This window comes from Pelobates fuscus, chromosome 4, assembly GCF_036172605.1.
Source record: "Pelobates fuscus isolate aPelFus1 chromosome 4, aPelFus1.pri, whole genome shotgun sequence".
Classification (NCBI taxonomy): Eukaryota; Metazoa; Chordata; class Amphibia; order Anura; family Pelobatidae; genus Pelobates; species Pelobates fuscus.
The window spans coordinates 144,602,824-144,626,121 of record NC_086320.1 but is presented as its reverse complement, the minus strand read 5'-3'; the positions used below and the strand labels follow the sequence as shown (position 1 = coordinate 144,626,121).

The 23,298-nt window shown below is 39.9% G+C and overlaps 1 protein-coding gene across 3 annotated transcripts in view; it reads right to left on the bottom strand.

The window, feature by feature from the left end:
* Nucleotides 1-419: 419 nt before the first annotated feature.
* ATP9B (ATPase phospholipid transporting 9B (putative)) overlaps nucleotides 420-23,298 on the bottom strand; it is a 378,894-nt gene continuing 356,015 nt past the window's right edge. For 2 of the 3 annotated variants that reach the window (XM_063451645.1, XM_063451647.1), the window contains 9 exons: nucleotides 23,081-23,225; nucleotides 21,435-21,499; nucleotides 20,850-21,005; nucleotides 19,355-19,419; nucleotides 17,987-18,095; nucleotides 16,504-16,561; nucleotides 12,643-12,846; nucleotides 5,260-5,292; nucleotides 420-1,659 (listed from right to left, as the gene is read on the bottom strand). In XM_063451645.1, coding sequence (XP_063307715.1) covers nucleotides 1,523-1,659; nucleotides 5,260-5,292; nucleotides 12,643-12,846; nucleotides 16,504-16,561; nucleotides 17,987-18,095; nucleotides 19,355-19,419; nucleotides 20,850-21,005; nucleotides 21,435-21,499; nucleotides 23,081-23,225 — 972 coding nt within the window. In that variant the 3' untranslated portion in view covers nucleotides 420-1,522. The remainder of the gene's footprint in view (nucleotides 1,660-5,259; nucleotides 5,293-12,642; nucleotides 12,847-16,503; nucleotides 16,562-17,986; nucleotides 18,096-19,354; nucleotides 19,420-20,849; nucleotides 21,006-21,434; nucleotides 21,500-23,080; nucleotides 23,226-23,298) is intronic. The other variant, XM_063451646.1, reaches the window with a different exon arrangement.

Genomic DNA, 23,298 nt, shown 5'->3' with positions numbered 1-23,298 from the left:
AAAAAGGGAGGGCTTGCAAAGGCTTCATACAAGAGACCTATATTTCATATATACTCCAATGAAAAAAATGCATTATTAAATGCATACAGGTTTTCTTATCTGGTATATATATATATATTCTAAATAGTGATGTTATTTATTTAATTTGGGCAGCGGAGTGTCCCTTTAAGGCAAATATTGTGTTTCTACAATTAACTGCACAGATGCTATTTTGGTAGAAATTAGAATTTATTGCTTTTATAACAAAGATATACAGTATTTGAAAAAGAAAAAAAATCATATTTAACTGAAGAAATTTAACTAGTTCTCAACAGGCTTCAGAACAGTAAATATTTAGTTCTGCATATTTACATTTAAATTAAAAACCATTAGCAGTTTAACTATTGTATAAGTCAAGTAATCAAAAACATTTTTCTCTCGCAAAGTATACAGCATTGATGTCCCATGTAACCTTCTTTTTGTTTAATGTGTTGATCTATTGTCTCTTCTAAGCAAGATACAGTCTGAAAAAGATTACGATAGGCTGGGTAATAATAAACACCAGGCTCAGTTCATGAATCCAAATATCTGTCCCACAGTGAAGAAGGAATACACCATAAAACCACTTATGATACCCTGCTTGAAGACCCTAGACATCAAGATTAAAAAGTCTAATGGAAATTAGATGGAACATAAATTAGAACCCAAAAATGCACAATGGAAGATAAAGGATCGTTCTACCATATACAATAAATAATATTACATCATATATATATTATTTTACCTGAGTAACCAAAGTATGCAGAGTACAAGGCAGCGAAACATAGTGGCAAAAACAATCCAAAGTGGTATTTTTGAGGAATGTATATGGTTTATCTAATGGCAGGGGTTTTATATACAGAACAATGATGAAGAAGCATTTTAAACAAATCCAGTTGGTGCAGGCTGAAATAACCCTAATAATACATATGATTTGTTCTTGTTTGGTTTGGGCATTAAAAGTAAGAAATAAAATGAATACTATACTTTATAAACACGTATACACATTTAATATAGTGCATATTTATCAAGGTTTCAATGCAGAAAAAATAGCAGCATACAAGGAATTTAAGAAGTTCAGTGTGTTATTTGAAATAAATATGGTTGTATTCTCTGTGTTGTATTAGTGTGACATCACGTAATGGGAATATTACAAATAAAAACAAACAAAAAAATAATATTTATTTAGACAAAAAGATGTACCATAAAACCAATGTCAATTGTTCATGCTAATTAATTAAATCAATTATTTTAACAGAATAATAAAAAAGGAAAATGAAATGTTAGATTGGTGTTAATTGTAACTGACTTGTATCAGTTGTAAATATCCCTTCCCTTCATCCACTTACTCTCTGTCTTTCATTGTGCTCATGTTGCTCTGTGGACCGACCTTCATAGCAGTAGCTCATTCATAAGGCTACAGTAACGAGAACACGGCGGGGGGAGCTAATGCTATTCCCAGCTAGACTGGCAGGCGGGAATACCCACACGTTTAAAGCTACATCTAGGAGGTAAGCTTGGAGTAACTGGGAGGTGAGAACTTGCGCTTCAAGTACTTGAGGATATAGAGAGGAAGACAGCTGACAAGGGTGATTGCCGATACTTTCCACAGGAAGGCTAATGTTGTAATAAAGGCAACATCTGTTTAAAAAAGGAAAATACATAGACACTATCAGCAGATCTCAAAGTAAATTAACAAGTAATGTTTTAAATGTACACAAACCAAACCGTATTTCATTAATGCAAATAGAAGCTATCTTACAGGCACACATAATAATAATAATAATAATAATAATAATAAAAAAACAATAATAATAATAATAAGGGTGTCTGTTACAGTATTCTCTAAAAGCTAACTTTAACAAATATTGATGAAATATATGTGTAAAAGGGGAGAAACAAGTAGCTGAGCATAGTTGCATATAGGAATTACTGGAATTCAAAGGGCGTTATTAGATGAGTGGAAAGTCACGACAAGGTTAAAACAGAAGGGGGGGGGGCAAGAAGTATGGAATAGACTGGGGAGCTTTATCACGGCATCACATGTACTATGTTCTACATTTTTAGAGACACAGTGCTGTCAAGAAGACCACATTTAAAACATCAAACTATGCTAAAACACAGAGAGGGAGGCACCGGGACACTCATAGTCCTATAACCACTAGTGGTGATGGAGGAGTCCTTTAACACTTTGCTTTAGAATAGAACCAAATCTCCTTGCTAAATCCCTCTCTAGGCCTCTCCTAGCAGCTTTTTAAGGTGGCTTGGGGTAAAGAGGTCAAGATATATATGATATATGTAGTGCTACCGTAATTTCCGAGGACTATAGGGTACACTGCTGAATACTCATCAGGTAATCTAGAGGAGTTGTTCCCAATCTTTTTTGGACCAAGGCACACTTCAATGAGGGAATTATTTCCAAGGCACACATACATTTCTTTTTCAAAGGATTATGTTTGTTTCATGCCAATTTAATTGTTATTTCACAGTCTGCATACATGTATTTATAATATTAGGGTAATGTTTAATTTTAAAGGGGCCAGGCAAACATATTCTTTATTTCTCCAACATTCTTTAATCTCTATAACCTAGGTCGGTTCCTCACGCTAATTTACATTAAAGTCCCCCTAACTTTTGGCCTAACATTGCTGTCCTATCCCAGCTCCACTCCCACACACCGTACAGTCTCCTTCCTTGCTGTATGCCCTCAGCATGGTTACGTTTATTCTGAATTGCATACAATAACCCCTTTTCACAATAATAATACCCCACCATGAAAATATTGCAATTCTTGTAGCTGGATTTTATTGCACAGACCCCTCATTACATGTATTATGAGAAAAGAAACAATGCAGTGGTAATTTAGGTAGCTGCCAAGGGCATTTGAACATTTGAGTATATCATTCTTTTTTTTTTTTTATGAAGGCATTTGTGCTAAATTTGCACCTAGTCTTTTTTTTTTGCTATATTTTGAGGAAAATTATAATACAATGTTGCATTATCACACTATTAAGCTGTGCCTGCTTCCATAAAGAATGACGAATTTGCCTGCCAAATAGTAAATTCACCCATTAGTGAAATATAAAGGAATCAAGATTTGGCAAAACATAAGTGTGGGGCTATTCTACTGAATAATAAAGTCATGCTTTACTACATGTGTGATTTGTATATTTATAATGGGATACTTCACCATGTCAGACATTTTACCATAAGTATCTAAGAATTATATAGGTGATTTTTAACTGGCAGATATGCAACGGTATCTCATGTGCTTAAGCATCTAATTTAACAAAATTTCTATTACACCACAAATAAAATAAAAAAATAAAAAAGGAGTGAGCCAATATATACAGTTCTTCCTAAACAGGGGAGGCGGTAACCCCTATATGTGAGGAAACAAGACAATAATAAAGAGGATAGGAGGATTTATATTGCTAAAAGATATATTAGTGGAAATAAATGTGACATATCTTTACAGGATCCTAGTAGTTAAAACTTAACTTTGACTAAATCAAAGGATAGAAAAAACGAGACGTAACGGATAAATATAAGGGAATTTAACAACTATGATTCTGTAAAGATATAGGTAATTGTGGCAAAAGTAACCTTGCGATTGGCTTTTGGAGGAGCCTGTTGGCCAGCCTCCTGCCCTGTGACTATGGCCCCTGTAATAGACTTTGGTTAAATACCCTGTTTGTGCCTTTTTGGACTTGTATGGCTGCACTTCGAACTCCCGAACAACCACACGAAGCAGAGACCACCCTGGAGTTTGTTAACCTATTAACAATTTGGAACGTTTCTCACCGCAGTGTTCTAATTGTTCGTCTGGGTGGCAGCCATCTTGTTCGCATGAACGTAGGCAGCGGTGCTTGGGCATGTATATAATGGAACACAGAAAATCCTGAACACCGCTGGACTTCCATCATCGACTGCGTTCAGTTCTATACAACTTAGAAGGGCACTGTTCGGTGGAATCATTCGTCTAGATGAGGGGAACAAGCTCTATTAAAACTATTGACGCTGTTCGAATTTCTGAAGTGGACCGACCGCACAGCCTGATTCTCTGGAACTGTTTTGGGCATGGGACCATGCGTGCGGTCGGTCAAAATGTGATTTCCATACAATTCCTGAACCGATCTGGGTAATTTTTGGATATGTTGGCCACCCAGATCAGGGCTATCATTGGATGTAACATTTGGGGTTTTGTAAAATATGTCTTTTTTTTCTGCCTGGAGATAATTGAGTTAATCCAGTATCTGACTCAATTATCTCCAAGGCAGAGGGGAGGGATTGTATGCTATGTGTGGGAGTGTCCTGCATTGTAACACTGGTATTATGGTCTGTGACTTTGTGTTGTAGTCTCCAACAAGGTCCATGGGGGCATACCCCTTGCATGGGGATTGTCATAAAAGGTCAAGTGTGGCACCATTAAAATGAGTTCCTCTTCACCCTCAACGAAGAGCCTAGTCTAATGTGTGGAGCGGACAACTATATTTACTCTGGGGATTGCTATGCTCCTTATACTCCCTTGGATTATAATCAATAGCTCTTTTAAGAGCTGCTCCTGCTATACTCTCTGGAGTAGGAGAGGTTCACCCACTTGAAGCTGGATCCTAGTCTTGGGTCCAGGGTGGGTGGAGGACGGCGAGACCCCAGCCAAGCTGCGGCAGCGAAGGGACTACGGTGCTTATGGTGTCTGGTGGAGTGCTTGGAGTCCTCGGTGAGCACTAGGAGCATCAAGTGGCGGAGGCACCCAGTCGGAGAGCCAGGCGGTCCGTCATAGTCATATTTACTTCCACTAATATATCTTTTAGCAATATAATTCCTTATATCCTCGCTTTCCTTGCCTTGTTTATTAACAAAATATCTATTTTATACAACAGGAAATGATGCCCAGTAATCTCCCTTTTGTCGTGACTGAGGACTTATTTTCATTGAAGCTGCCTAGATAACAATAGGTAAATGTTGACTAGGAGTTTTATTTAGGTCTACAATGCTCTCAGGCTAATGGTAACAGAAAACAACATCAATGCTATTGTTTAACTAAGGAACGTTTATTAAAATGAATCAACAATTAAAGGGTTAATTGCCCCATCTAAAACAGAGAATGCTTCTTTCTATAAAATCATTAAAAAAGAAGCAAGCAAGTTCATAGTAAAGAACTAAGATGAAGCCCTGGACTTCAAGTTTCATATAAAATAGAGACATAGCTAGAATTATGGTCATTGAAATCACACCTACCTAAAAAAGCTCCCAATGACACTCTACCAAGACCTGAGACCAAAAGACAACAAGCAGAAGTAGAAAGAAGTTACAGAGAAGTTAGAAGCAGAACAGATTTAGAGAACACAAAATAGAGAGAAGAAGCATGCAGAGAACAGTAAGTAACACATCTGGCTTCTGGTTAAAGACACTTGCCGTGTACAAGTATTGTGGTGATCTAGGGTAAAGTTCTTTGGAGGATGGCAGTATTTCACCTTTTAGGCATAACTGGAATCTAGAATATTTTTCCTATTCTATTCACCTTCATCTAGATCAGGGGTAGGCAACCTACGGCACTAGTGCCATGCACGGCACTCGAGGTGCCTTTGCACGGCACTCAAGGCAGCTAGAGCCAAACAGACTCTGGCCTATCAGGAGTTCCAATAAAACTTAAGATTTCTGCTAATCCGAAAAGGTGGTGAAGGACAATCCTCAATTTATGCATTGCAGCACGTAGAGGAAGTGAGCTCAGATCACTTCCTCCCAGCACTTGTGAATGGGAATCCACACAGTAGTAGAGCAGCACGCAGTTGCTGTTGCAGCTCCTGTCCTTGACATGTACCTGGCCGGCCTGGTCCCCACTGGAACCCAGGGAAGCCACCCACACTGCTAGATATACACAGAAATGCATAATAACCGTTCCCTCATACAAATAATACGGACAGCCCACACACAAACATACACTCAATCCGCACAAACGCAACACCACTAACAATCCACATACATGCACACTACTCCACATGCAGCCTCTCACATACAATAATCCAAACAGCCCCACACACTACCAAACACACAATGTGACATATCCATACACACACACAATTCCACAAGCAGCCCCCATACACAGCTTACATTCATAAGTATCATACACAATACCATAAACTACTCATGAACATATACAATATAATAGCTCATATACGCAGGGCTGTCTTTAACGCGGGGCAAACGGGGCAGCTGCACCGTGAGCCCCGCTGGCCTCAACTATTTTTCTCACCCCCCCCGGCCAGTAATCCACACACTAAGGAGGCCCACTGGCTGACCCGGTGGTCTTCTGTCAGCAGGGGTCTGGTTGCACGCTGAGGCGCTTTAACAGCGCGAGCGGGCCCCTTGCTTTTCGGCAGCAGGCTGGGAGGAAGGGACGACCGCGCATCACTTCCACCCACAAAGAGAGGAGCGCGCTGGAAAGAAGAGTAGGCAGAGTGGAGGGGGGCTGGCCGAGAGATCCAGACCCCAACTCCCAACACCTTCAGCCACCAGCAGGAAAGGTAGGAAACTGGAGGGTGGGCTTTAAAGTGTAAATTTTGTGTGTGTTAGTATGTTTGTGTGTGTGTGTGTGTGTCATTATATCTGTGTGTGTCAGTATATCTGTGTGTCAGTATGTCTGTGTGTGTGTGTGTGTCAGCATATCTGCGTGTGTCAGTATGTCTGTCTGTGTATGTGTGTCAGTATATGTGTGTCAGCATGTCTGCGTGTGTCAGCATGTCTGTGTGTGTGTTAGTATGTCTGTGTGTGTCAGCATGTCTGTGTGTGTCAGCGTTGGGGTGGAGGACGTGATTGCACGCCTGGGGAGGGGGGACAGGGTCCAGGCGGCCCCAAGCAAATGCTTTGCCCAGGGTCCAGTCAATATTAAAGATGGCCCTGCATATACGCACATATACAACGATACAAAGCAATTACAGTAAAAATAACACAAGCAGAATACGGCAGCATACACACCTCAATTTAAAAAAAATAGGACCGCACGCTACGGGACATCACAATCCAATATCGGCACAGTGCTGCTAAAAGGTTGCCTACCCCTGATCTAGATAAAGAAATACAGGTACTTGGAAAGGCTCCATTTATGCCTGCTAAACCTAATTAAAATGTACCTATTCAACAAATAACAAATAATGTGACAATACACATTGGAGGAAAATTAATCCTTAAACTATAAAACAAAGAGCAAATGGGGATAGGTGAGGCCAAATGCTGCCAGTTCCGTTTCAAAATGGAATCCATATTCTAAGAACATCATGTCACAGGAAAACATACCCTCCAGTCTTCTCAACTGTACAGGCTTAAAAAAAGGAATACTCCCACTGATGCTCTCATGCCTCGCATGCCCAAATGAAAAGCCATTGTTAAATTGTATGTCTATAATGCTGGGGCTGGCTAAGCCCATGTAATGTTGCTTCTATCCTGTGCACAAAAATAAAGAATTAAAGAAAAAAAAGAAAAAAAAAAGAGGAATACTCCAACAAAAAAAACAGTCTTTTAATAAATCACTGTTTTTTAGTTAGAGCACCCCTTGCTTGCATGTCCAAAAACCCAAAAGTAATAAAATAACAGATTAAAGCATAAACGTACATTTGATCCAGTGGCAAGGCAAGGCCATTTATGTCCCTGCAGCCCAATCCTCCACAGGTGCACACTTACTGACTGCAGGGAGAAGGATGCCCTGGAGGACAGGCTAAGAGGTCAACTTGGGCAGCATGGGGGAATGATGCTGTTGGAGGTGAAGGTACACCTCTGACAACAAATTGTATTTTCTCTGTATGTGCAGCGTTTCACACTGAGCAGTTGCACATTCAGATTCCAAGGACCATGATCCCTTCAAATGACATGGTGCTTGGAGTAATCTTTTAATCAATCCCCGTGGTGTCCAGTACATAGATTTGCTGCCGCAAAATCTGGCAGAAGAAACTATACCTGATATACAACAAGAAAAGGCATCTACACCTGAGACAAAATGATTATTTCATTTCCATGCTCACTTAAAATCCAACCTAGCCACCGTGGGTGACTTGACATTGTAAGTAAAATACAGGTGAGAAACATAGATTTCCTTCTTGCAGGGACAGCTTTGGCTACGTGGATCTTGTCTTTGTGAATGCTAGTCAGTGTATCCTACTATGAGCAGCTGCCATACTCTTAGATCACCCATCAACTCACCCTTGACCTTGACTTGAAAGTAGGGATCGACTGATTATCGGTCTGGCCGATATTATCGGCCAATATTCGGTATTTTTGGCAATATCGGAATCTGCCTATGGGAGACAAGCCCGGCGGTCCTGGAGGGCCCACAGCAAGCTCTTACTTACCTTCCCAGCAGCTCCCTTCAGCTCCCCTGTCTAAATCTCGCAAGTCCCACGGGACGCTGGACGAGAGATTTAGACAGGGGAGCTGCTGGGAAGGTAAGTAAGAGCTTGCTGCGGGCCCCCACTGCACAGTCCATGCCACGGGACCACCAGGGAATACCATATCACCCCTCCCTGGCCAATTAAGAAGCAGGGAGGGGGGACTAAAAAAAATAAAATTTATTATTAAAAAAAAAAAAAGGTAAAATAAAAATGCCCCCCCCCCCCCATTTTACACACATTACATACCTACGCACACACACTCACTCTGCATTATATAAACACACTACACAAACACTGCATTCACTATACACACACTACACAAACACACACACACTGCATTCACTATACACACACTACACAAACACACACACACTGCATTCACTTTACACACACCACACACAGGGCACTTTACACACACCACACACAGGGGGACAAACAGGGCAGCTGCCCCAGGCCCAGTTGCTCCTGGGGGGGCCCCAGAGCAGCTGCCCCGTTGGCCCCGCAATTTGCGCAGCCCCCATGGACCGGGGAGATGCGGCTGCACAGAGCCGCACCAGCCCGCACACTAAGGAGGCCCTCCGGGTGGGCCATGCACTAAGGGCCAACTGGTGGGCATGTGTCAGCAGGGGCCCGGTCGGGCGCTGTGATGCTTAAACAGCGCCACCGGGCCCCTTCCTGTTCGGCAACCGGCTGGGGGGGAAGTGAGTGCCGCGCGTCACTTCCTTCCACCGGAGATCAGAGCCGCGCGGGACGAGGAAGGCAGGAAGGAGGGGAGTTCCAGAGGATACCACTGGTTGGTTTCCCTGCCACTGGATCCCAGGGAAACCAACCTCCAGAAAAAGGTAAGAACCTGGAGGGTGGCTAAATGTATGTCAGTATGTCTGTGTGTGTGTGTCAGTATATATGTCCGTGTGTGTGTATGTCAGTATATATGTCTGTGTGTGTATCTCAGTATGTCTGTGCGTGTGTGTGTGTGTGTGTGTCAATACATCTGTCAGTGGCTGTGTGTGTGTCTGTCCGTATATCTGTGTGTGTGTGTGTCAGTCAGCACGTCTGTGTGTGTGTCAATACGTCTGTCAGTGTCTGTGTATGTCAGTATATCTGTCAGTGTGTGTGTATGTCAGTATGCCTGTGTGTGTGTCAATACGTCTGTCAGTATATCTGTTAGTGTGTGTGTATATCAGTATGTCTGTGTGTGTGTGTATGTCAGTATGTCTGTGTGTGTGTATGTCAGTATGTCTGTGTGTGTCAATACGTCTGTCAGTGTCTGTGTGTGTGTCTGTCAGTATATCTGTCAGTGTGTGTGTATGTTAGTATGTCTGTGTGTGTGTGTGTCAGTATGCCTGTGTGTGTGTCAGCATGTATGTGTGTGTGTCAATACGTCTGTCAGTGTCTGTGTCTGTCAGTATATCTGTCAGTGTGTGTGTATGTCCGTATGTCTGTGCCTGTGTATATGTCAGTATGTCTGTGTGTGGATGTATGTCAGTATGTCTGTGTGTGTGTGTGTCAGTATGTCTGTGTATGTGTCAGTATGTATGTCTGTGTGTCAGTATGCCTGTGTGTGTGTCAGTATGAGTGTGTGTGTCAGTATGTCTGTCAGTATGTCTGCCTGTGTGTGTATGTCAGTATGCCTGTGTGTGTGTGTGTGTGTATTTCAGTATGCCTGTGTGTGTAAGTATGCCTCTGTGTGTGTCAGCATGTCTGTGTGTGTGTCAATACGTCTGTCAGTGTCTCTGTGGGTGTCTGTCAGTGTATGTGTCTGTGTGTGTATGTATGTATGTATGTATGTATGTGTGTCTGTGTGTCTGTCAGTATGTCTGAATATATCTCAATATGTCTGCCAGTATATATTTGTGTATCAGTGTATGTGTGTGTCAGTAAGTATCTGCAAATGTTTTAATATGTCTGACTGTGTGTGTGTATGTGTCAGTATGGATTGTGGGTTGGCGTAATTGGGGGTGGGGAAGGGGGTGAGAGGGGCAGGGCCCAGGGGGCCCAAGAAAATGCTTTGCCCAGGGTCCTATTCATATTAAAGACGGTACTGACCACACACTACATTCACTATACACACAATACACAAACACACACACACACACACACTCTGCATTCATTATATACACACTACACAAACACACACTGCATACACTACACACACACTACACAAACACACACACTGCATCCACTACACACACATATATTCTTGAAAACATAAAAAATTCTGACTGGCATGCATATTTTGTGCATTTACCTAAAAAAAAAAAAAAGATTTGCCAAAAAATAAATAAGAAACATGTTCAGTTAAAGGAACACTATAGTCACCTAAATCACTTTAGCTAAATAAAGCAGTGTTGGTGTATAGATCATTCCCCTGCAATTTCACTGCTCAATTCATTGTCATTTAGGAGTTAAATCACTCTGTTTATGCAGCCCTAGCCACACCTCCCCTGGCTACGATTGACAGAGCCTGCATGAAAAAAAAAAACTGGTTTCACTTTCAAACAGATGTACTTTACCTTAAATAATTGTATCTCAATCTCTAAATTGAACTTTAATCACATACAGGAGGCTCTTGCAGGGTCTAGCAAGCTATTAACATAGCAGGGGATAAGAAAATCTTAATTAAACAGAACTTGCAATAAAGAAAGCCTAAATAGGGCTCTCTTTACAGGAAGTGTTTATGGAAGACTGTACAAGTCACATGCAGGGAGGTGTGACTAGGCTTCATAAACAAAGGGATTTACCGTATTTTTCGCTCCATAAGACGCACCTCACCATAAGACGCACCTAGTTTTTAGAGGAAGAAACCCAGAAAAAAAAAATTCTGAACAAACTGTCCCATAGTGTTTCTTACTATGGGACAGTTTGTACAGAATATTTTTTTTCTCCCCTGTCCCATAGTGTCCCCCCCTCCCATAGTCTTCTCCTCTCTCCCATAGTCTTCATCCACCCCCTCCCCATAGACTTCATCCACCCCCTCCCCATAGACTTCATCCACCCCTTCCCCATAGACTTCATCCACCCCCTCCCCATAGACTTCATCCACCCCCTCCCCATAGACTTCATCCCCCCCATCCCCATAGACTTCATCCCCCCCATCCCCATAGACTTCATTCCCCCCCATAGACTTCATCCCCCCCCTCCCCATAGACTTCATCCCCCCCCTCCCCATAGACTTCATCCCCCCCCTCCCCATAGACTTCACCCCCCCCCTCCCCATAGACTTCACCCCCCCCTCCCCATAGACTTCATCCCCCCCCTCCCCATAGACTTCATCCCCCCCCCTCCCCATAGACTTCATCCCCCCCCCTCCCCATAGACTTCATCCCCCCCCCCATAGACTTCATCCCCCCCCCCCCCCCTATTCTTCTCTCCCATACTGTCCCCCTCCCCTTGTCCCATAATTACTTACCTGTCTTGTAGCGCTGGCCGGCAGCACAGGGCGCACCGCGGTAGTGGAACTTGAATTTCATGTTCCGGTTTCCGGCAGGACTGAAAGGAAGTGCGCACTCAGCTTGTGCACACTTCCTTTCAGTCCCGCCGGAAACCGGAACATGAAATTCAAGTTCCACTACCGCGGTGCGCCCTGTGCTGCCGGCCAACGCTGCAAGACAGGTAAGTAAAGCTTCATATTCGCTCCATAAGACGCACAGACATTTACCCTCACTTTTGAGGGGGAAAAAAGTGCGTCTTATGGAGCGAAAAATACGGTAACTCCTAAATGGCAGAGGACTGAACAGTGAGGCTGCAGGGGCATGTTCTATACACCAAAACTGCTTCATTAAGCTAAAGTTGTTCAGGTGACTATAGTGTCCCTTTAACAGTAGATTTGTGTAGAAATAGTTTATTTTTTTAAAATGGTAAATGTACAGAATATCGGTAAGTTATCAGTCTGAAAGTTCACAGATTATCGATATCGGCTCTAAAAAATCAATATCGGTCGATCCCTACTTGAATCAATTGTGTACATCAGTCTGGCATGTGGTAAGATAAGGAATAAGATGTAGCTCCACATCTGTGCTGGTGTGGATGCTTTTCCATCACAAAAGTAAACATGGACCTTAAACTACACTCTCTTACACAACACCAATTCCTCCTTGTCCAACTGTTATATATCAAGATTAAGTGTTAGTTGCAGATTATGGTAGATTTAGTGTGCAGAGTTGGAAAAAATGAAATTAGATAGAATAATGTTTCTCTTTAACATCATGTATTAAGAGTTAAATTCCACAACAATACTTACCAAAATATTCATTAAGAAAAGCAAGAGATGCCAAGTAGCATCCAAGGCTGAAAAATTCAGCTACGACCATCAGCCAGTGCCATGTCCTTATGGTTAGTGCAACCATTAATAGCTCTGTCAAAATCAAGGCAGTGAAAGAAATTGCCACCACGTGAACAAATTCAGATTCGAAAAGCAGCAATGCTCCAAACATCAGGATACCCCCTGAAGAAAAAAATAAACCACACAGAATGTTACAAGATACATTTACAAAATCAGTAGGATTAATGTTTTATATTATTAAATATGCAAAAAAATATTTATGGTCCGTAAATGATAGGCATATCTTCCTCAATATAATCTATTTCTGCATTCTGAATATTTTCTTATGTCACCAGGCTTCTGAGAGCAAATGTATAAAACTATCCACAGTAAATCAAGACAAGACCCAAGCCCTCCCTATAAATCTTCCTAGACCATTAACAGACTCCCTCCGCACCACCTATCCGTTTGACTGGAGATCAACCTCCCTCACATATTTAGGGGTAAAAATAGCACCCTCTATACCAGCTATCTTGATACTGACCTATTCCTGACTACCCAACTCACGATAGCATTGTGGGATGAATTCCTGTTGGCCATGGGTTATAGAGATACTTTCCATCCCAAATCACCTGTTTCGGCTCTTAGGGCTGTGTCACCCGATATCCTGCTTAAATATTGGCTTGAGGCAGGGATCACAAGGCTATCTCAACTGATAGATGACAAGGGGGTAGTCCCTTTCCCAGCTCTGCAGACACGGTGGCAGATCCCAAATCACACTCTCTTCTCCTACCTGCAACTGAAGAGCGTTCTGACTGCGCATATGACACTCTCGCACGACACACAGGGTTCAGACTGGGTCACCCCCCACCTACTTATAGACAGGTGTTGGTCCTCACCTACTAAACCCAAGGCACTCACAATACTGCTCACTCCCCAGCCCTGTAGACACTGTTTAGCCTAACCCTCAAAGGTTCCTACTCCCCCTCAACTCGACTACTGACACTTGTAAAGTATACGCTCGAAGGCATACTCACACCCCTATTTATTTTTGTTTTTCCCAGTTACCAAATCTCCAGTTTTAGGGGCCATTCAGTAAATCTTCGGACATTTACCATGCGAGTTATAACATAGCTCCGCAATGTCCGACCGTAACCACATCATACCCTTGATTGCAGGAGCCCTAACTGCCACCTTTCAAGCAACACCTAGCAGAAGTGGCGCATTGAGGTGCCCACTGGTACTGACAACTTAATTCACTGACTAAGACATAGGTACCCTACCCGGATGACGAATTGGGAAAGTCGATCCCCTAGTTATATGACTATCTATGCCCAATACGATCACAAGAATGTAAAATTGTGCGCAGCAGAAGTGCTCGTAGGGCCAAATACTGCAGAAATGCTGCTGAAATATTGCAGTATTGTTAAGATTAACGTTTGACGATGTACGGATGATATGTGGTACCCTAACTAACCAACTCCCCTTTTATCTTCTGTACTCTGGCCTACTTTAGTCAAAAATATTTAAATACTAATTTGAAGAAAAAATACATACATATCCACAGGGGGTGCTGGGAAATATGGAGACAATTTCCCAGCTATCTAAAAATGAAAATAAATGATTGCCAGGGAAATGTACCTCTTCATCTATGTAACCTAAACCCAGCAGATTAACATTTAAATGTCACAAAAGCCCCTTGACATCTCCCTGACAGAATGAGAAGTAAGAGGGCACTGCTACAACACAGCTTCATTAAAATCAATCTGACAGACCGTCACACGGCTGTGAATGACAGCTTCTTTAAAGCCACATGTTAAACTGACATGCAACAGATACATTACAGACTATTTAAAAAGAGGCAGAATAGGCATGCTAGGGATTCTATTTCACTTTTAATGGCATAATAACAAACTATTTTATAGTGGCAGATATAATAAATACATGTTCAAATGGTCAGTCTAGGCACCATAACCACTACAATATGTTTTACTGCAGCCCTGTATAGGAATGTCCAACACATGGCCTGAGAGGCTTTATTGGACTTGGCATGGAGTTCCCACACTTTCAAATACATGAAGAGAATCGAGCAGTTTTCTTGTTCAGTTCTCCCCATCTCTTCACAATAGAGTGCACAAGTTGTAAAGTCTTGCAATGGAAAGCATTGTATTACGAGTGGTGTCATACCACTTCCCTTAAATGTCACACTGACCAGTGAGACTCTAGAAAGAATAGTGAGAAAAAGAACCGCAAAGTGAATGCTCCGTTCTCATTTACCCTCTTCACTTAACTGCCAGGGATTAGCCTCTTTGGTTAAAGAAAGCGTAGTCAAATGAGAGTGGGCTAACAAAGGTAAATGGAATACTTTTATAACAGGTGCATTTAAAGGACAAAATAATTAATAAGAGGGTAAAAAATTAAGGATGCCAAATTAAAAAGAAACGGTGAGATGAAATAGGCAAAGTTGGCACACAGGGAGAGTCATGGAGGGCCCCAAAGACACAGTGAGTGCAGAGAAAGAGAAACATAGAAAGGTAAATGTACATATGTGAATTGTCAGTAAAAGAAAATTAAATGTGGATATCAAATTCTAGGCTGAAAAACTAAACTAAAAAAAAAACCTGATTTGGAAAATGTTATCACATTCAATATGTTTTCATGATAAGTGGCACTTTAGTAAATGTTCCTCGATACAGTGGGCAGACAAAAAAAGAAGAGGAAAGAGACATATGGAGAGATGAACATATAGGGGGATGCTGAGAAATCCAACACAACTGTGAATGCAGAGCAACACAGGTGAGGGAAGCCAAATGGATAAAGAAGAGACAATTACATTGATAGGGAGTGAGTGTCGACATGCTAAAACAAATAGTTACATAGTATTACACACATGCGCCCACACATATTTTATGTCACACATCATCTAAGATTCAGTCCTTTGTAGCACGAGTCAGCCATCTCTAAAATGTGTACAAAGAGAGGCAACATTGTAAGTAAAATGGAGGAAGGCTCTAAACTACAGTTTAATGATATTTACAGGAGACTGTGTCTACAGTCAATGCAGTACTAAATATACACATATGCAAACAGTTGACCCTTAGTCAAGCTTACGCTTTTATTAGTGTACAATAAAAAAGCTAAAAAAAGCTTTTATTAGTGTACAATTTATTACAGCCTTTTATCAGTGTACAAACTCTGATTTGACATTTTAATGGTGAGCTAACCATTTCATGGGTAAATAATATTTCAAAATATATATATTTTTTAAAGCTTGGACAGTTAGATTATGGCTAATGTTAAAGAAATACAACTCTTATTGAAGTTAAATGTTAATTTATGAAAATGATGATAACGTGAAAATTGTATTCAACTTTAGTACTTTAGTAACAGAGTGCGTTAATGCAATAAAAAAACAAATAAAATATATGTATATACAACTTGTGTCCATGAAATTGATTTTTATTATGTGACTAGTTAATGTTAAATTTACTTTCTCTTCCCTGAAAATCTCTCTGATCTGATACAGGACCTGGTGGTATTCATTTCCACGCAGAATGAGTCCATGCAACCCGAGAAGCAAAAGTTAATAATTTTTTTCCTGGATTAAGCTTTAATTAAAAGCAGTACTGATTTTAACTGACATGCATCAATACAAATACCAATCACCCAGAATGCATTGCAGATTGGCAGGATGGATTCTAGGACTATCGATTTACCTGATAAAAAGAAAGCAATATATGACTGTTGATAAAACTGTAAGCTGGCGGAAGCAAACCTGGAACTAAAACAATAATTGTAGACAAAAACCCTTTCGTCTAACTAAATGAGTCTCTCTCCTACCTTGGTATATGCTGATTAAGACCCAGATGAGGAAGGTTTTAAAAGACAAGGATCTTCCCTGCGAACAAAGACATGGTGTTACAGGTGGTTTTGTAATCAGAACTTTAGCACAATTAATTATCAGAATAGTCTAACAGATAACATATTAATCAGCCAAAATTACATTTATTTCTAATATCCAGAAATAAATAAAAAGTTTAATGCTGCTGAAAGTATGCATTTAGAGACATATAACAGATTACAATATCAAAGTGTTCCACTCTAAAAACTGGTCTAAAATACAAATAAAGAGGCCATTGCCATGGAAACCAGCAGACAAGCTCCTTTTAAGTTTTTGCACCACTTTTTAGAACACAACATTTTGATAAATACCCTTATTCAAAGATATTCCATAAAATGAGAAGTGAATTTAAAAATTAAGCCCAACATAGCTGAACCAAAAAAATTCTCTAATTCAGCTTCTTTGGTATTTCACTAATGGCGCCTCGCAGAAGTGACTTAGTGTCTGGAGTATTAAAGTATATAAATCAGCACTTTTATAAAACTCTGCTAAAATGCCTCCCCAGCTGGTACTCAGACAACCAGGAAGGTTTTCACTTCTGTTCGCTTCACAGAGCTAATGAAGTGGCAGGCGTGCAGGACTAGCACATACCTGTTTTCTCCCCATTACAGCTCAATGAAAAGCATAGAAGAGCCACAAACACGTTTGTGCACTTGCAGCTTCAGCAAGCCTCTGATTGAGATGAGAAGCATCTGATCGGAGTATTTCCTGCCCAAGACTGAAAGTATGTGCTGGGAAAAGAAGGGAGGGCTTGCAAAAACTGCAGACAGCAGGCGTGCAGCTTATGCAATATGTTTTTTTCATATATCCCTAAAGAAAACATGCAGGGAAAAAAATACCAAATGTTTTCTTTGGGGATATTTCTAGTTGAGTTGTCGAGTCAAGTTGTTAAAAATAATTAATGGAGTGTTACTTTAACTACAGCTGTACATAAAGGGAGCAGTGTGGACTGAATATGGTTATTTGCATTGTTCTTCTATTTTTATTTTTACACTGTTAACTCAAACATGCAGTGCACAAATTTAGAGTTAAATTAAAGGACAACAGCTGCATCGGCAATACAATGGCATATTGGTAAAGAGATGAATAGGAGACTTGATTGTCCAGATTGATCATTTTATTGTAACCAAATCTGAATATATGGTTATCAATTGAGAGTTTAGTGAATAAACCCCATATCTTTGCAAAAATACTGTCAGAAATATTTGTTTTGTGAAAACAAAATATTGATTTCCTTTCACATTAATAGCCAACATTTTATTATTTATTAACTCATCAAAACCAGTTTCAGCCAAGGAATGGCATGTGTTCGAATTAGTGCTAAATGGATTATAGAAATCCTGCGGTATATATTGTCAGTGCTGTTGTATCATGTAACTGAAACATTCCACCTCTCTCTTAAAAATGGACAATCACTATTACCTTTGTGAGATCTTTATACAGCTCTGGGTAAAGTAACGCAGTCTCTGGCTTCACGTCTTGGTCTAACACTAAGGAGAACACTGGAAACATTGTGTAAATGGTTGCATATCTAGAAAGGAGAGATTAGTTTAGAATATTCACATGAAACAAAACAAATCAATAAACATTTCATTCATGAGAAACCGTAAACTTGCTGTTAAGCAGCACATTTTATAGAAATGAATATGCATTCATATAAAGCCCAGTCTGAGTAGCTGAACACTGTATGTATAGCTGATTTGTGGGAAATTGGACAGCTCATTTCTGGTGCCAGGGAAGCATGGAGCAAGAAGCATATTTATCTTTATCTCAAAACAATTAGCAGTTCATGTAATTATGTCTATCAGCATATACACTAAAAACTTTCTTAATAACCATAAAATTAAACCATCTTACAATATATAGTTAAATAACTGCAAGCATGGAATGTCGAATGGCTGCATAATTTATGAGGCATAATGAGAAGTTGAGGAACCATGTGGTATTTTTTAAGAGCTAAAAAAGATAGAACCATAGAGATCATCAAAATACAACACAAAACTGTCAAAGATATCAGCAGGTAATATTTTAACTATATCTACCCATAACATAGGATGAATACAGTGCTAAGCACTAACTAACACTGGAAAGTACACTTATTCTTATATGAACAGCTAACGGAAGGCAAAAATAGGTGGTTGCTCAGTAACGGAAGGTAAAAATAGGTGGTTGGCAGTGCATATATGCAGCACTCCAAAATAGGGAAATTTAAAGTCAGCAGAAAATGTTCTCTGTCCTATAGCCATAGTATGGCTAGTGCAGGGAATCTGCGCCACCAGAGAGGAGCACAGTGACATGGAATAACCACATGGCAGAGCATTCCTGCTGTGAAGACAGAAGGGTAACAACAAAGAGCAGGTTACAATTTATGAATTACTGCATTTCTCCAACACTCTTGATGAGATACAATTACTGCACAAACACGTACACTAAATTATTATTTCACAGCCCTTCCATCATTACTTTGCATGCTTGTGACTTGGCTGCTTCATCATTATTGTGTATGAGAAAACAACTATGTACCTGGCATGGACAGCACAGCTGAATGGAACCCCTCCAGTGTCAATTACTTTCATTTGCCTGAAAATATCTGTTTTTTAAGAGGACAATTTTTTTTTTACTTTCTCGCCATGTTAACTATTAGCGCGTGAATAATATGGAGAAAACTAATTATAACATTTTCCTTTAGAAATAATTAAAAGGCAACCAACCGATCTTGGCCCCGATGTAATCAAACAAAAATAGTTTTGTTACCAAGTTGTCACCAACTAAATACTAGTTTTAACTTACCCTACCATTAGGAATCCTTGGTACAAAGGAACAGATGCAAAATAGAAGACTGAAGAAAAAACAGCCTTGAAAAGAAATAAGAAATGATAAATTAATACATTTAGAATCAACAACGGTAGGTCATAGATCACCAATAAACAATATTTTATATAATATTACATATTTCTAATTATATTGCAAAGCTTATAATGCTGTCTAAATAAATCATAGAAACAGCATTTTAAATGTGCATGTTTGGAGAGCAGAATCCACTGTTATAATACAATGTATAATTATTCCTGTGTCTTATTTGTGGCATTAGAGATTCCAGTATTGTCCAATAATAACCAATTAAAACATTTAGTTATCTTCAATAATGAATTAAAAAAAACATAGAAGTCTCAATAAGAGAGTTTTAAAGTACTACAATAAGAAATAGACTTCAGTATTCTCCAAAAATAAAATAGTCTACTTATTCCAGTAGTCTCCGACAATAATTACTAAAAAATAAAAAAGGTTCCAGGACTCTCCTACAACAAAGAAGCATTAGCCTTCATGATTCTACTGCAAAAATATATCAGAAATCCAACAATGAATCGTTTGGCTCCAGTACACTTCATGGTCCGTATGGTCGTATGGTCCTAACTAGATAGAGGTGTGCCACCTGTGATGTACCCATCGAGGAGTCGTGTAATCCAGGAGAGTATAAGCACCATTATATCAAATGTCACAAAGGGTATCGTGCACACAGAAATTGCTACTGAAGTGTTTGTATGCAAACTAAACTGCTCAGCACTGATAGATTTAAACAATCATTTGGGTTGTACTTTTCTAAGATATCCCCACATGAGATATATGAATGTATGTATGTATGAGGGAATGTGTCTCTGTATGTATGACTCTTTATATGTGACTGTGTGCATGTATATGACTTAGTGTGTGTGTGTCTATATATGTATGTGACTGTGTGAACATATTTATGTGTCATTGTATGTATGTGATTTGGTGTCTATGTATGTATTTGAATGTGTGTATAACTGCATGTATATATATATGTATGTGAATAGGTGGGCATGTCTGTGTGTGTATTTGATGTCTACATATGTATTTGACTGTGTGTGTATCTGCATGTCTATGAATATTTGTGCCTGTTTATGTGTCTATATATGTACGGGACTGTATGTAATTATATGTATGTTACTGTGTGTGATTGCATCTCTTTGTATGTATGTGACCGCATGTCTATGTATGTGACCAGTATGCAGGAGGGGGTATAAATCATAGAGCAACCAAAACCTTCATAGTTTGCTGATAAGAGAAACAATGTTCTGCCCTTAAACCGTTCATGTTTTGCTTATACCTATATATACCTCTCTAAAATAAACATGATATCATTTCCCTACAGAAAGCAAATAGTAGATCATGTAATTTGGAGTGGAATCCTTAAAGAAGAAACTGTTATCAAGGCAAAGACAGGGTCCTTAATGGGTTAACAAATGAATTTCCATGACATTACCTGCATAGTAGAAATAATAAGGCCTCTATGGATGACAAACTGCCCCAGTGCTGCTGACCTTTTATAACTGTTCCGACCATGAACCATTAATAATCTTCCAATGTTCTTAAACTGTGTGATGGAAAAATCAGCTGCAAGGGATGCTTGTTTTCCCTCCTAAAAAAATAGTAAAACAAAATAAATTAACAATTACCACTGCTCTATCTTGTACTTCCAACTACAAACAATATAAGGGCTAGGGAAATGGCCGAAGAAATCTCAGCCATTTCATTCTCTACTAATCCTGGTGATCTGCATTAAATACAGAGAAACCACAGGCATTGTTTTATATTTCTTCTTTCAATGTCTTTATTGGCATATTAGTACAGTGCATTCAAAGGGGGCCATAATGCTATTGAGATATATTCATATGAATGAAATACATTACAATCCATACTGTTAAATGCAGTATATTATTTTCAGTATGGAACATTAAAAGGCAAGTATATTTATTTATGCAGTTTTTCAAAAATACATTATCTCTATTATGTACCAACATAGCTGTTAAATCTACTCTGGAGTGTTGCTTTACTTTTAATCAGTTACCTTTCCCTCTATCCCAATACCACAGTCAGCTGCTTGGATCATGCTCACATCATTACCTCCATCACCTAAAATGCAAATTGCAAACAGATTACAAACTAACAAAAACACGAGGAAGTAAACACATTTTTATAACAAGAATAGAGTAGCAGAGTAAGCAGTAGAGAAGTGAGGGTATAATCATTTATTGTCACAATACAGATATTATTTTAAAAACGGGAAAACAATATTTTAATCTCATATCTATTAATAAGTTATGCAATAAAGGTTTCATAACATGCAAACATACTTACAAATAAAGCAGTGTTTACACCGAAACTGTCGTAGGGTGTTAATTACGCATTCATTTTTCCTGCTCAGATCATTTTAGCTTTTCCTTGTATACTCTAAAACATTACACTCTGCAGCAGTATCTGTCTCTTCTATCATATTTTTTTTTTTACTTATCAAAACTTGCTTGCCCACATTCAACACTTCTACTTATTTAAAGGGAAACTCTAGTGCCAGGAAAACAATCCGTTTTCCTGGCACTGCAGGTCCCCTCTCCCTCCCACCCCCCAATCCCCAGTTGCTGAAGGGGTGAAAATCCCTTCAGTTACTTACCAGAGGCAGCGACATGTCCAACGTCGCTGCTTCTTCCTCCGCCGCTGCTCCTCCCAGTGATAACATCTGCCAGTGGGCAAGACTGATCCCGCCCATCGGCATGGGAGACCTAATGCACATGCGCGGCAATTCTGCGCATGCACATTAGAGTTCCCCATAGGAAAGCTTGAAAATGCTTTCCTATGGCGAAATGAGCGACGCTGGAGGTCCTCACACAGCGTGAGGACGTCCAGCGACGCTCTAGCACAGGTTTTCTGTGCTATGAAGGAGGAAGTGCCCTCTAGTGCCTGTCTTGTAGACAGCCACTAGAGGTGGAGTTAACCCTGCAAGGTAATTATTGCAGTTTATAAAAAACACTGCAATAATTACACTTGCAGGGTTAAGAGTAGTGGGAGATGGCACCCAGACCACTCCAATGGGCAGAAGTGTTCTGGGTGCCTGGAGTGTCCCTTTAAGACCAGTTAAAATCCCTCAAGATCCCCAAGTCCAGTTCACTAACCTGCCAACTTTATCCCCATTCTGCCTATATCAAGCCAATCAGATCCCTATGTCCATTTCATTATACATTTGAACAGTTTATTGTCTTTGACTAGAATACAGCTGGAGTTGCAGCTGTATAGTGGTATTCCAGCTGGAAAATACGTTGTGCATTTGCACACTTCACATTGGCTGGAGTGCACTGGAAGCGATATATATATATATATATATATATATATATTTTTTTTTTTACATAACACAAAAAATTGTACCGTTTAGAATGTTAAAAATTTAGGATTCTTTCTTTGTTCAGGCAGTTTTCTACTGCCATTCCCACATGTTACAGTTTTGTAAGATTTCATTCTGAACAACCAGGAAGAAAATTGGTATTATTACATTATTAATTGATTACAGTGTATCTTCTTCCTGACTTTTGCATGGCTGTGTTTTTCCCCCTCTAAACTGCTTGTGTGTTACATTGCTGGAGTCCTACCTGTTCCCATTTTGAGAGCAACTCTTTTTTTTTTTAGCGTATAAAGAACAGGTGTTGGCATAAACAATGATCTCACCTATGGCACACGTGCGTCTTCCTGTATGCTGCTGTAGAAGTTTCACAATGTGAGCTTTCTGAGTCGGTGAGCATCGGCAGCACACAACAGCAGGGCACTGGCACGCAAGCTCAACAAATTCATGCTCATAATACTTTAAACACACCTACAGCAGGCAAGGAGTCAAGTTAATCATCTCACTTTCTAGCATAAAACAACTATAACTATTTACAGAACAG